At 33.8% G+C, this 14,521-nt stretch overlaps 1 protein-coding gene across 1 annotated transcript in view; it reads left to right on the plus strand.

Annotated features, from left to right (window-relative positions):
* Nucleotides 1–14,521, plus strand: part of LOC150099021 (corticotropin-releasing hormone-binding protein-like) — a 52,975-nt gene that overhangs the window by 37,798 nt on the left and 656 nt on the right. The window contains exons 2-7 of the mRNA XM_090405687.1: nucleotides 1,565–1,634; nucleotides 3,584–3,741; nucleotides 5,381–5,591; nucleotides 6,715–6,896; nucleotides 7,115–7,223; nucleotides 13,420–13,578. Of these exons, the coding sequence (XP_090261813.1) occupies nucleotides 3,595–3,741; nucleotides 5,381–5,591; nucleotides 6,715–6,896; nucleotides 7,115–7,223; nucleotides 13,420–13,571 (801 nt within the window). The 5' untranslated portion in view covers nucleotides 1,565–1,634; nucleotides 3,584–3,594 and the 3' untranslated portion in view covers nucleotides 13,572–13,578. The remainder of the gene's footprint in view (nucleotides 1–1,564; nucleotides 1,635–3,583; nucleotides 3,742–5,380; nucleotides 5,592–6,714; nucleotides 6,897–7,114; nucleotides 7,224–13,419; nucleotides 13,579–14,521) is intronic.

Here is a 14,521-nt window from a genome sequence, read left to right on the forward strand (position 1 = left end):
AAATCTCTAGCCCACCCACGCCACATAAGGTGCTAAGTTTATGTGAGGATCACATAAAAATAACGCACTAGATTTCTCTTGCGAAATATGATCTTTATGTAAATTAATTTAGGTTATGGATAATCAAATCACATAATCTCAGTTAGATAACTGCCATTTGGTTAGGCCAACTTCATGTAAAATTGTTTTGCCATAGAATTTCGCGTTTAAAAAATGGAGCTCAAAATATTTTCTCCAATACATACGCCCACCTTAAAAAAAAAAAAAAAAAAAAAAAGCTGGTTCTAATACCCCGAAAGAAACTTGATCGGTAATAGCTGTAATTGTCGGAATGTGATCTAACTATAGCAAATTTATACCTATTTCTAGAACAGTGCGTAGGTGCAATGTATAGAATTACTGATTATTTTATTTTATTTTTTCTTTCTTTCTTTTAAAGTATAGATTAACCTTCGTCATCACTCCCTGGACACTTGTGAAACACATCCATTTTGGTTTGACACATTTCAACGATCAGTTTTGCATCCATTGCTACTGTCTTTGATGATACCTTTGATGACAATTGTCATCATAGAACTTGAAAACGTTCTGTGTTTATAAATATTGGTTCTGGAGAAATTTCCCTGCCACTCCTTTAAATGACTATTAATTTTTATGGCTATTTTGTCTATTTTTTCATAAGGAAAATAAAAATTAGTTCTATGTTTAGTTTCTCGAGTAGAGTTTCCGAATAATCTAACCCGTAGCTTGCCTACGGGACTAATGCGTTAGCTATTTGCCATAAAAAAGTAATAATTGCGAATGGTCTCATTAGGATTCCACGAGGAATCTGTTTCGCATCCGATACTGTTTCCGTATCCGCATTTGGCAAGGTAACTGAAGTTACTAAGAATCAGAAAGAAACTGAGAGTTAAGCCTGAAACTAACATTTTTTGTTGATTCCCTCAGTTTATGTTTATTGTGTGATTGGAAAATAACATCCGGTGTTTTGGCCACCTTTGAGATTAAATGATCGCGAGCGTGTGCTTGCCGGGAACATTGATCTGTTAGTATTTGTCATTAACAGAGGAGTCTGTAATTTGTACGGCAAAGTTAAGCACCATAATATATTTTCTATATTGTTCACCAGAAACATTCAGTACCTTGTTTACAAATTACAGACTCCTGTTGCTCATTTTGTTTACTCGAAAGAAAAAATTCCGATAGTTCCATAATCAGTCCCTTTCTAAAAGACATCACGCTTATTTTTCAAATATATACATACTTGATTTGTTTCATCAACAATATGCTGATAAACTAAAGACATTTCCAATATATGATATTATAGAAGTACAAACTAAATTCTACTTTTATTTTTATTCTTTACCAAAACTTGTAGCAAATCCTTCACTCATGCGAAAAAAATTTGCTATAAAGTATAAACTAGACATTGCACATTTACCGCATTTGTTATTATGTTTATTTATTTATTTGTTATTGGTATAGTCGAAATATTTCCAAAAGTTTTAAAAATTAATAAATTCTGTAATTCTATGTTATCTTTAGCTTTGTTTTCTTTCTCAAGGGTACGTGGAATAGAGTGTTCGATACAGAATCGAGAAATGCAATTCCAATTGATCTGGATGAAGCTGGAAGTAAGTGATTCATAGGAACAGATTAAATTACCTAGCATTGTACATTTATACATTTATTATTAGAGAAGTAGGAGCCTAAAATGCCGAATTTGACATTAAACCATAATAAATATCCTTAAATAAATAAAGAAACGAAGCTAAACTTTCATATTTCCATAAAATCAAGAAATCCCAGTTTATTCGTAATATCAAGTCCTTTGATATTACGAATATAACACATAGGATGTGGCGCCATCTATTGCTAAAGTGATGAAATATACTATATTATTAACTAAAAAAAGGTAACTGTTACTTTCACCTCGTAGTACACAATAAATATTCTATTAATAAAGAATTGGTATTTGCTAATCTCATTACTTATTGTTTCACATTTCTTAATTATTTTTCAAGACAGACCTTCTGTATTATGTTTCAAGATTTCTGGTGTTCATGATTACTTCACTTTCCTTTAAGCCTATAACGTACAAGCACTAACTATAACATTCACAGTCCAACTGCAAACTCGCAGAATCCTGCAAACAGGGGCGCGCCGACCTTTGTGTAATGTGTGCAACGCACACAGGCGCCAGGATAGTAAAGGCACCAAAGAGGAAGAAATACTTAAAAAAAAAACGTTTTTTTTAGTGATTTTTTATTGGAGGGGGGGGGAATAGGGGCGCCAACTAAAGTTTTGCACACAGGCGCCGGACACTACTGGCGCGCCCCTGCCTGCAAAGTCACAGTTCCTGCTCCTCCACATTATTCTATTTCGGCTTTGCGTTCTGCCTTCTTCACCAGGTGTCATGTTTCCAGACAACTACAAATTATTCAAAAAGAAAAATTAATAAATTCCTTCGCAGGCTCACTAAATGTGTTAGAGATTTAACCTTCCGCACGAGAGCATGTATATGTGTGTGTTCATTCTTAACTGTTAAACCAGAAGCATGTGTGCACTTAAACAGATGACTAAATGTATTGTGGATATCAAATTCAAAAACCACTAAATAACGATCAGAAATCATTCTCAGAAAGGCTTTCAGTGTCTGAAGAAATATTGTTATGTCAAATTACTTGCCAGTGCCGTCCAAATAAAAAAAAAAAAATCCTTCAATTGCGTGATGACTTTTGGTGGGGGAAAGCGCTAGGTTCGAATCCCGCCTAGAACGCGATTTTTTTTTTTTTTTTACAAAGTGATTACTGACAGTGCTTTTCTCCCAGAAACTTGGGTTTTTCATCCCACAAGACAGACAGACAGACCAGAGAATTCACGCAATTCACAAATTGCATATATATATTAAAATTTATAACAAAAATTATATAAAAAATATATTGTTACATATCATGGTAGTTATAGGTTGTTTTTGAATGTATACCGTTTTGCGATTGATAAAAACCATGACCTATATTCTAAAAAATATTCTAGGAATATGCGGAAATTTTGCTTACAAACACGGATGTTGGTTTTTCAGAGTCAAGGCATGTGTTGACGTTACAGATAACAACACGTCTTAAATGAAAAGAAAGTTTGCAAGATCATGTCTGAGATTGGGTGCGGGGGGGGGGATATGAGTAACCTATATCTACTACATATTCTTAGAACTTTCTGTGATAATTTTTGCAACGAACAAAGTAAGTGAACGCTTAGAAATGACGTTGTTTTTGCTCTCTGAAGTGCACGCTGTGCTATGCATTTCAAAATGTGCTATCGCACGATATTATATCATGATAATTATGTCATAAACAATTCTAGCGTCTTTGTTGCATGGTTACGTCATCTAAAAAGAAAATGTTCGTTGCCTCTCTTTTCTTAGTAAGATATTGAACTAAGAAATAATACTGAATTTAAATATTAAAAAAAAAACAACTATAAAATACACCTTATAGGTTGATATCTAGATGCTGCATTATATATTTCCTTTAGCAATAAACTTCTAGTGATAATTTATTTAATTTTTTTCCTTTTTTTTTAGACTGCATCCATATGAAGTCAAAGGAAGGATTATACAAATTTGTATCACAAGGAACAATCGAGTTGTGTGCTCTCTACATTATAACTGACCCTGTTTACCAAGTGGAGCTGGAGTTTCAGTCATTCGATATAACTTGTTTCAAAGGAGGTTTGTTAAATGTACGTGCGTATAATTTGAGCTAACTCACATGCAGCAAATTATCTTAATTATTATTACTATAAAGTTGCACACACTTTTTGGTCATTTTTTAAACTGCATATGCGACTCATGTGACTAATTAAAAAGTAAATTAAGAATAGAATGAAATAAATAATCAGTTGATGACTTCTCAGTCACCAAAGCAAATTATTCTACGCGAATTTTAAATTTAGCTTGTGATAATTCGCAGTTAAACTTTGCTAATGATGAGACAACGACTGTCTTTGTTATGAGTTCATCATAAAACCTGATCTCGGTCTTGTTTTTATTTTCTCAAGCTCTGAAAGTATAGTACACGAAAAAAAAACAAAAAAAAACTGCTTATTTCCTGATACACAATACTCTCATACTTCGTTTATTTGCAGCTTATTAGCTGGTCTGTGAATGAACTAATTAAATCTTGTTATTTATTTATTTATTAACAACTAAGAGGTTAAGTAAGGCTTCTTAATAACGGAACTTAGTAGATGAGGTAACCCATTTACGAAAAAAAAAAAAGTGTAATACACTCTTGGGAATGTGCTACATGCTCAACTCACGTGACACGAACTAAGTTTGAGTCATTTTTTTTTTATTTGTTATTAAAATTCATTGAAAACTGTCTTACGATGGGTCATGAAGTACATTAAAAGTTAGAGAGGCCATTCACATCGCGAGCTTTAGGCTAAACAAAGCGGCCTTAAACGGCAGTGTCCCAAAATATGTCATTATGGTGTCGAAATGAGAAATGAAAACTGACCTGTTATATGTGCTGTAAAACTGCGCGATGGTATATTTTCCTCGAACGTTAGCTTCTTGTATCTACGTGTAGATATATCCAAGAATAAACCCATTTGATTTAAATGATTCATATTTAGAGTTATTTTTTACGAGGAGGTCTTTAAGGCTAATTCATTATTTATTCTTTTCGTGACTATTCCAGAAATTTAGAGAAAACTATTCTTGGTAATCTATGAATCTTTAATGCACACATTCTATTTGCGAATACAAAAAAAAAAAAAAAAATGCACCTGTTTATTTTTTTAGTACACAGTCAAGCACGAACTTTGTGAAAAAACGCCCTCTCACGGTTAATGTACTCTGATAAGATTAATTACCATGGTAGCAGAACTATGTTATTTCGGAGTTTGTTAAGTACGCAAATTTTAACGTGACAATTTTATAAGGCAAATTGCCACAGGTATTTCGTCTGCTATTATCGCTAGCTTATTTAGCAATGTAGTCTTTGCTTCAAGCTAAACAAAAAGTACACACAAAACAAAGAGCACCGTACGTATCATACACTTAAAATAAGTATGAAAAATTGCGATCTACTGGCATATATATACAAAAGAAATTTGTAGTACAGTATGTATATCTTGAATAAAAAAAAAAAAGGACGAATTTGAGCTCTTTACTCGTGCCTTTTGCAGTTCTAAGGAAACTCATTCTAAATAAAATTCATTGACGCCATCTAACTACTTCTATTATTTTAGTTTGCATTTTTTCGTAAAAGCTACATTTATTCTTAGAATATCACAGGAATTTCAAACGTAATATACGTATTCTTATAAATTCTACTTTATTTTCTTATTGTTTATTTATTTATTTTAATCGTAGGTTATTGATGGTTGGGAGCTGAATGGGCAATTCTTCCCCGGATCTGATGACCACTCGAAACCATTACATGACAGGCATTTTGAATTCTGTGGAAAGCAAAAACCCAGAAAGCAAATAATATCATCACAAAACGTGGCTTTAGTCGCTTTTCGTGTTCCTACGAAGGGAGAAGGCTTCTTGCTTAGTATTAGGTTTAAAGAAAATCCGAAACGTAAGTTATCACTTTAAGCGATAGTTTTTTTAATGTATTTTTTAATAGTCATTTCTAGTAATGTATTTCCAATAAAAATAATGCCAGGATAATTTGATTATAGTTTTTTGTGCACGTTTGACTTCGCGCGCACGCACACACACACACTGTTAATTATTGCATGATTCGAGCGCCGAAAGACATTTCACTAACGTGCTATGATTATGATTCAAATACTGCGGTTATGTTTCAGTTTATGTGAAACACAAATTTAATTAATGAAAATATACTCAATGAACATTTAATTAATGAAATTTTCGAAGTGCTCTATTTCGAGCACTTTGAAAATAGCGAAAAATGGCTGCAAAGCTTCTTGTTGCCATCTCCGCCTCTTTCACTTTAACAAATAGCTTCGTTAAACCGATCCCTACCAAATTTAGCATACGATTGCTTCTTTCGTTGCTTAAGGGCTTCTAAGAAATTCTGCGTAATCGAACTAATAGGAATTGGGGTGTGGTAGAAGCCTCTAGGGATCACAGGTTGCGGTGTTCAGACGATTTCCACCATATTTGGAAATAGACTGTTTTTGGTAATTATATTGTTTTATGCCCTTCCCTAGAATTTTAGCAAAATTAAACTAATGAGAGGCTGTAAGAGTGTATGTGAGGGGGGGGTTGGGATAAGGAAGTCTTGTGTAACCCATTTTGACCAAATCTGGAACAGCAGTTTCTAATGTTATTTGAACTCAAAATTAAATCGAATTATTTTTTAATAATGAAGTCTTGCTCTCCTCCGTGGACTTGATCCACAGTAAGCAGTTCTCTTGATTGCAGATATTTTAGCTTTTACTGTTAATCTCTCTCTCTCTCTCTCAAGTAAGGGGTTATTTAGACTGAGAGATAAGAAATCTCCATGGGGGAAAATTTTGGATCCACACATAATGCCAGGATACTTTAAATGTAATCCATGGAATGTTTTGCAGAGACAGATCCAATGGTCCAAATGTGTGTAACATACAAACAAATATTGATTTTCATAAATAAACAGAAAATATATAATAAGTTTAATATGTTGTTTATATTTAATAATTTTTCTCTCTCTATATATAATCATAAATTTCAATAATGTTTTTTCTTTTTTTTAGCTTGCAATGCTGTACTTCAAGACCATGCCGGAGTATATACATTGAGAAACTACGGAAGACTTATCAATTGTACCATCAGCATCATATTTCCCGAAAAATTTCAGATTCTGGCAAGCAGCGTAGGCTTTCAGACTTCAACACATCGGAAGAATATGGACATGGAAACAGGGCTTATCCTCAAGGTTCGTATATTTTTGACATCTGGAAGCTTCGAATAACCATAATGTGTTTAATGATGACCTGTATTAATTTGCTTGATTTGTTCTACTTACTCTTACTTCTACTTATCCTAAGTATGCAATATGCAAACCATTTGTAATGATTTGGATAAAGTACAATTTCGAAAGATAAAAATCACACCTCAGTTTAAAAATTGGCTTTTATTGAAATTTATTAATAGTGTAAGAAGCGTGGAATCGAGGATTATGTTGAAATTCGAGGAGGAGATGGACTCGATTCTGGACAAATGATGGAAGTTGAAAATTTCTGCGGAATCAACTCGATGCCAAGTGAGTAATTGTTTCAGCTTTGTTCCAGGAGTGTAATCCAGAATACACTTCCATTTGCATTCTTATTTTCTTTAAATGAGTACTTTACTGAGAGAGTAAAGGAATCGGAATCTAATCAATTTTGCTGTCAAAGTGACAGCAAAATTGATTAGATTTTGCACACATCTTCTTTCAGCATTTAAAACAATTCGACTTTCTAATTTTTAACCTGCTTTTCTTTATAAGTGTAATAGATCAAGGTGAGTTATGTTTATCCGAGGAGAGCCGTGATTTAATAGATTTGATTTGAACAAGATATGGTGGTTGTAAACACTAGAAGAGCAGCTTTCACTATTAGGTCTCCGCAGTGCAATTAGAAGAACAGCGGAACATTGCGCCCTTCGATTTGCATTCGATTCTCGTCGTACTAACGAGGGGAATCTTTGAAGGTGAGTTTAGCCGATCTCATATGGAGGTAGCAGGGCTTTTTCTCCTGGAATCTCGGTTGTCGCAAGTGTCCTTGCCTTAGAGAATTAGGTAATAGGTAAGACGGTGAGATGTGTAGCAGAGTGGAGTGCCCACCCGGGATCAATACTTGGACTCCTTGGAGGTGTCATGTGATAATAATAATAATAACAATTCAAGCAGTTCTCAACCGAGCGAAGACACTTTTTTTCTTTCTTTTTTCCATTGAAACGAAATTAGTTGCTGGATGGAGATGAAATGTACCCGTATTCGAAATATTACTCCGGTCACAGTTAATTTTCTCATAACAGTTGACCAACGCTTGATGGCATCATCCAACGTAAGTATTAGAAAACGCATCCTTCTCTGTTATGACTTCACAAATCTTCATATTTCAGCACAGAATGCTATTTAAAGCATCTAAGTTTGAACCGCATTCCAGAAGAGTCTTTAGAAAGCATTCTGAACTAAAGAAATGCTTCAAAGAGCATTCCGCTCGTTAAAGCACTTAGGATAACCTGGTTAGCTATGTTGGTATAATCAATAAAAAAAAAAGCCAGGAAAAATAATCGAAGTGTGGATCCGTGCTTTTTTAATCCTGGCCATCTATTCCTTCTATTTCATCAAGAGAATGAAAAGGAATTTGGCGTTTTTTTTAATGAAAGAAAACCAAAATCTTTGTTTTTATGTAGGGGCGCTATTGCAACAGATTAGAATATTATTATTCGCATTTTTTATTGTTATTAATAGAATTGCCGGCCTGGTTGACGAGTGGATAGCATACCCACTCCTACAGAACAGGTTGTGTTATGTATATCGTTACGTTTATTTATCGTATGTTGACACAACGGCCGGATGCGGACATTCGGCATCATCTTATGAAACCAGTATATTAATATTATTATTTGGTGTAATGTATTTTTTCCGTTTGCTATACTGGTCGATTTGCTTGGTTGCCGGACAAAAAAACCTGGTTTCCAGTATAAAAATCCTGCTACCTCCATATGAGACGGGCTAAATCACGCTCGTTTCAAAAGCCCTGATAAAGGTTGTTCTTGGCGTCCCCTACGGGATTCTAAGGTCTTTCCACCCATCGGACATCGTCGAAACCGATCGAGCTACAGAAGCTCTTCTCGTAGTGTTGTTTCCATTGGATAAATGCCTCAGAATTAGCAACAAGAAGAATATCATGCTGGAAAAAAAAAAAAAAAAGACCCAGTATAAGATTTTAAACAACAATGCGTATTGCTCTGTATACAATATATTTTGTTCTTTCTTTTTTTTTTTTTTTAAAATCTTATTCTGTTTATTCTTTTGCAAATAAAAAAAAACCCAGAATAAACGTAAATACTAAAAGTACTTTTTTCCTAAAAAGGGAGGAAATGTTTTGAAATCTGAAAATTATACTGAAATCTGAGAAGTGACATTTAAAAAAAAAATTCTCATTGAACCATCAGCCCAAAATCGGAAGAAACTGCTACAGGAAGGTGGTAATAATGTAAACCTAGCCGCGTTGTACCATCACAGTATCTTGTACATCACCTTGGATGACAATGAAGCTTCAGACTCAAAAAATGTTTCTTAACCAAATCACCGAACAGAGCTGGACAGGTTCGTTAGTATGATCTATTATTGTTTTATTATTATTAACAATTTTCACTGCTTAGCAATCACTTATGACGCAATGGACATGCCCACGTTTCATTTATTTTCTCTGACTGAATCAAAACCTTATAATTCCAAAAGCCTTTGTAGACTTGTAAAACGGTAAAAAAAAGGGTTACATAGTATTTATATTCTGAACAGGACTAACACGTGTTACTATATTTTACTATTTGCATAGTAAAACGTATTGCACGCGATTCTATATATAGGAGTGATATATTTTACTATATGCGTAGTAAAATGTTTGACATGCAATTCAATATTGTAAAATAAGATGCAGATAAAATGATCACTGATTTTATAAAAATATTATTATTCTATTTTATTATATCACAAACACACGCACATGTTCTTATACTTTTTTGTGATAAATTACTAAGTGATTTTGGACGTAATCTCGCACCCATATTAATATTCGCCCTTTGTTTTGAAGAGGGGATATCAAATATGTTTTAATCTTCTTTAGACAAATTTTATTACATAATACGTGCAACAGGGACTAATATATTTAGTTCCTGCTGCGTATATTTAGTACGGTGGGTACACTAAGGCTGAGATAGTTCACTAAACTTGTTATGCAGACTATGTACTTTCCACATGAACTTAGACATCCCCCCCCCCCCGGTATATTGTCAGAAAGGTACTATCCACACAATCTAGGCAGCAAATATGAAAAAAAATATAAACAAATTACGATCATATATACTTGCACGTATAGAATGAAATGCCTTTAATAAAACAGGGAAAATATAACTTATTTTATATGTATTTTTATTTAAATAATTAAAATAAACATTTTATAAAGATATACACTTCATGTAGTCAAAAAACGAAATACAAAACAATTGTGGGCATGCGAGAGAGTTGGCTACCATCACTTGAATAACGATGCATTCATAATAATACTAACTAATAAATATATTAAACATAATAATATGATATATTAAGAGCATCATGATATTAAAAGTGTTATTCTTTTTATCTGTCTTTCTGTTTTATTCATCTCTTTTTTTAATTTCTATTTTTCATTTGATAATCCTATTTTACTTCACTGTATTTTCTCTGCATTTGCAATTCGCCTGAGACTATGGCTACGAATCCTTCATATGGGTATTTGCATGTTTAGGTGGGAAGTTTTTTTTATTCCCCAATGTAAGACTACCACCACTGCTTATTTAACCAGAGATAGGCTGCCCTTTGTGTATATTCTGTGTGCTTGAGCCGAGCAGAAGTTTTTGTTTATCCTTACACAGGTAGAAATAAGGTTATTGTCTTGACAACGTTTAAGAAAGGTATGTCTGTTGAGGAATTTAACATGTGCGTTGTTGGAGGCTTTCATGTCTTCACTGACAGCTTTTCATAACGGCTTGAAAAAGGTATCATGCTGTTGCGAATCTACATTTTTAATATAGACAAGTTATATATTATATACAAGTTTACTTTATAAATTAGGCACGGCTTTATTTCAGCGATGTAAAATTACATCGGCAAAGTGGATATTAAACTTCCAACATTATTTCAGAGCCGAATATTTGTAGAAAATCTAAAAGTTTCGTAAGTTGACCTGAGAGCTTACGAGAATACAATCCTCGGCATCCCCTAGTTGCCTTAGCTTGCACTACTTGACTTAGTTAGCTAAGGCAACTCTGGAATGACGAGGATTGTATTCTAGTATGCTCTCAGGTCAACTTGCGAAACTTTTAGATTTTCTACAAATATTCGGCTTTGAAATAATGTTGGATCTTTAATATCCACTTTGCCGATGTAATTATAAATTGTCTATTTATTGCTGTTTTTTCATTTAATATTCTCGTAAGTTTCAATTATATTGCCGGCCTGGTTGGCCGAGTGGTCAGCGTATTCGCTCTCAAGCTAAAAAAGCGCTGCGAGTTCGAATTCCGCCGTGGGCATGGATGTTTGTGATTCTCTGTGAAAATACTAGTGGTGGTAGGCAGTAGATGGCGTTGGTGTAGATGGATGCGGTGGAGTTGGAGAGTTGTAGAGTAAGTGTCCTCCCTTGATGAGTCTTTGGACTTACTGGAGGTGTCACGTAATAATAATAATATTTTTGCACCGGGGTTGACCGCGGATAAGGGGGGGGGCTATAGTATACCAAAAATGCTAATTAAAATTAGCAACACCAGATGGCGGCAGTTGTCTACCGTATTGTCATTCGCCTTAGTGTAGAGATGGTTGATGACCAATTTTGTAAAAATTAGAACTAAAAGACTACCGCCCACTTTCTTAGAGAAATAAAAAGGCGTTCAAGGATTTATTTGTTTAGTAATAAACTTTATGATCCCAGAAACTTAATACGTGGACTTTTTTGACGGTGCTGAATACTCAAAATTATGAATTTTTGGTTTAAGCTTGTCAGAATATTAAGAAAACCTCATACTTTCCACTTTAAAAGAAAATACGTTTCCTGCTACGTGTGTACAGGCATGAATTCTAATCAGGCATGGTGACGTTTGACCTCATTTTTCTCCACCCCTCGACATTTTGAGGTCATGTTAGAAGGTTGCAGCAGAAATTTATCTGCGAGTCCCACCTATCCGAACAAACATTTGACGAATTCATTTCAGTGAGCCTGACATGACTTAGTACCCCTGCAACAAACAGCAAAACAACACGCAAAATATCTATTACTGTGGAGTTGAAATAAGTATATACCATTACACTTAATCATTTCGAATTATATTTGGAATTCTACGCATGAAAACACATAGAATGCATGTAACTTTTATTGCTTAGAATAAAATTAATAAGAGTAAGTGAAGCTGTGAATCACTTCCTCAAACTCATAATGCAAAAGGTCATAATATATATTTCTTCGTCTTGACTGAAGGAGGCGAAAAGCATCTAGTCGAACACAGAACAGAAGCCACATAATGTGCTCCATTTAATGACAAAAAGATATTCCTAGAAGAAACAAAACATCCACGAAAAAGAGGCGAGGCAGAAAATTGGTTCTGGGATTTCACTTCCAAGAAGTAGGAAGATAAACTGTTTCTCGAAAGCGAAAGGGCTTCTCTTTCGGACTTCCTTTCTTCATCTGTTTACTCTATTTATCAGTATACTGTATTATAACAGGAATATAGAAGGCATTTAATAAAAAGTAGAAGTTATATTCTCGATGCTTTGAATTCAAGAACCCTCTCTCTAAATGGGACTACTCCCATCACTTCCTCTTAAAAAGAGAGCGGGGAGAAATCGAATAAAATTAAATAATTTGGATACATTAATAATTTTTTTCTGAACAAAATATTTTCATATAATTTTAATATTTTTATCGAAACAAAAAAAAATCGTATGTTAATCTGATTAACAGGATATTCTGATCTGATAATCTGGTTATCCTTAATATTTTAAGGATAGCTTACTGGCAAAATTCCAGAAATTATTCGACGTGATGACTAATTAGTGGGGGCCCTTATTTTGGTTTTACTCTTTCAAGAGAGTAAAACCAAAACTTGTTACATCTTTGGAAATGCTTGCAATCACCAGTCCATGTCAAACTAATGAAGGATTCGTGCAACATACAGCCTAGCACAGTCTGTTAAGATAACGGTTACCTCCAAGGACTCATCGAGGGAGGGCACGCTACAACTCTCCTTCTCCACCACTTGATCTAGCAACTACGCAGAACGCAACTATAATTGTCATCTGCACACAACGCTTTCTAATGCCCACCACCAGTATTTTTTATTTACTGTAAATTGCGTGTTTTCTCCTGACTGATTTGTCTGTTTTTACTTTAGTTTTTGACAAAGTCAAAATCAAATAATTTAGAGTGAATTTTTAAAATATTCATTATGTTAAATGTATCATATTATATTTTTTATTTATTATAAATCTGTGGGGTCATTTATTGATTTGTCATCATATTTACGACATCCAAGTAAGTAAAGGATTCATCATGTTTAAAAATACTTTGGAAAAATATGCATAAAGATAAAATAGAAATTCTCGCACGCATTTGGCTATTTTGTCGGTCGCTCATTTTGATCGAAAAATAAACAGAAAAAGAAAGCAGTTTCGTTTCCTCTTTTAATTCTTGTGTTTATTTGCATCACAATATTTTCAGGTAAGCGGTCTTTTGGTGTTGCTTGTGGAAATACTGCTGTCCGTTTAATATCCAGCGGCAGATATCAGAATTCTGTCACAATCCGTTTTAATCCCCTCACAGAAACTGAAGGAGCGGACGTGATATGTCCAGAATATTTAAATTTACTTTGATTATAGGGTAAGTGTTGCATTAATTGCATTTTATAAATTCAATAACTGGAATAACATAAATTCTTATATATTTTCTTTTTCTTTCTTTCTTTTTTACTTTCTTTTCTTTTATAAATGTTATAACGGGATTAGAATTTTCAAGTGGTACGAGATGCCTGAATATTATAAAAAAGAAATTCTAATAAGTATTATTATTATATCGTGTGGACCTATTTTTCTGCTTCTCCTTAGAGTCAAAAATGAGAAATGGCATTCGTTGTAAACATCGAGGTTTAATCACTTTCAGGACCCAGAGAATATTTATATGAGTTAGTTGAACGAGTAACTTATATGGAGATCACAGGGTTTCACCTCCTCGAAATTCAGGTTCACCTCCCCCCCATAAAAATGAACTCCACGCAGTCGATACACGTAATATCATAAACGTAATCTTAATATTCTGGTCTCATGAAATTAGATTCCCTCGATTAACTAAACTACTACAGCAAAATCCCTAATAGCCCTCTCCAATCAGACAAGAACAGTCCGAAACACATGAATTTTTTTTTAGTTTTAATAGCTCACTTTTTTTTTTAAAGTGGTTACGGCTTGAAAAACTAAGTTTTTCAAGCCGTAACCAGTGTAGATTGATATGTCTAGCTGTGAACTAGCAGGTTTCATACGGAAGTGCCATGGTTTTCATCCCTCAAACAAACAAATCGCCTAGAAAAGGTATGCAATTAATGGACTAATATCCTTAGTTACTCGGCTGTTCCATTTTTCAGAAATTTTGCGAAAATTCTTGTTAAGAATAAGAAAACTCTTCTTAGGAGCATACGTATAAAAATTCATTTGTCGAGTCAAAAGTTATTTCAGTTAAACCAAACCTGAGAAATTTCAACTTTAAAAGCATTCACCAATCCGTTTAACATCACTGTTAAAATTGTTAGTTTTGTTTACTGGCATAAAGC

The sequence above is a fragment of the Typopeltis vanoorti genome, chromosome 15 (assembly GCF_054136105.1).
Source record: "Typopeltis vanoorti isolate ZY-2024b chromosome 15, IOZ_Tvanoo_1.0, whole genome shotgun sequence".
Lineage (NCBI taxonomy): Eukaryota > Metazoa > Arthropoda > Arachnida > Uropygi > Thelyphonidae > Typopeltis > Typopeltis vanoorti.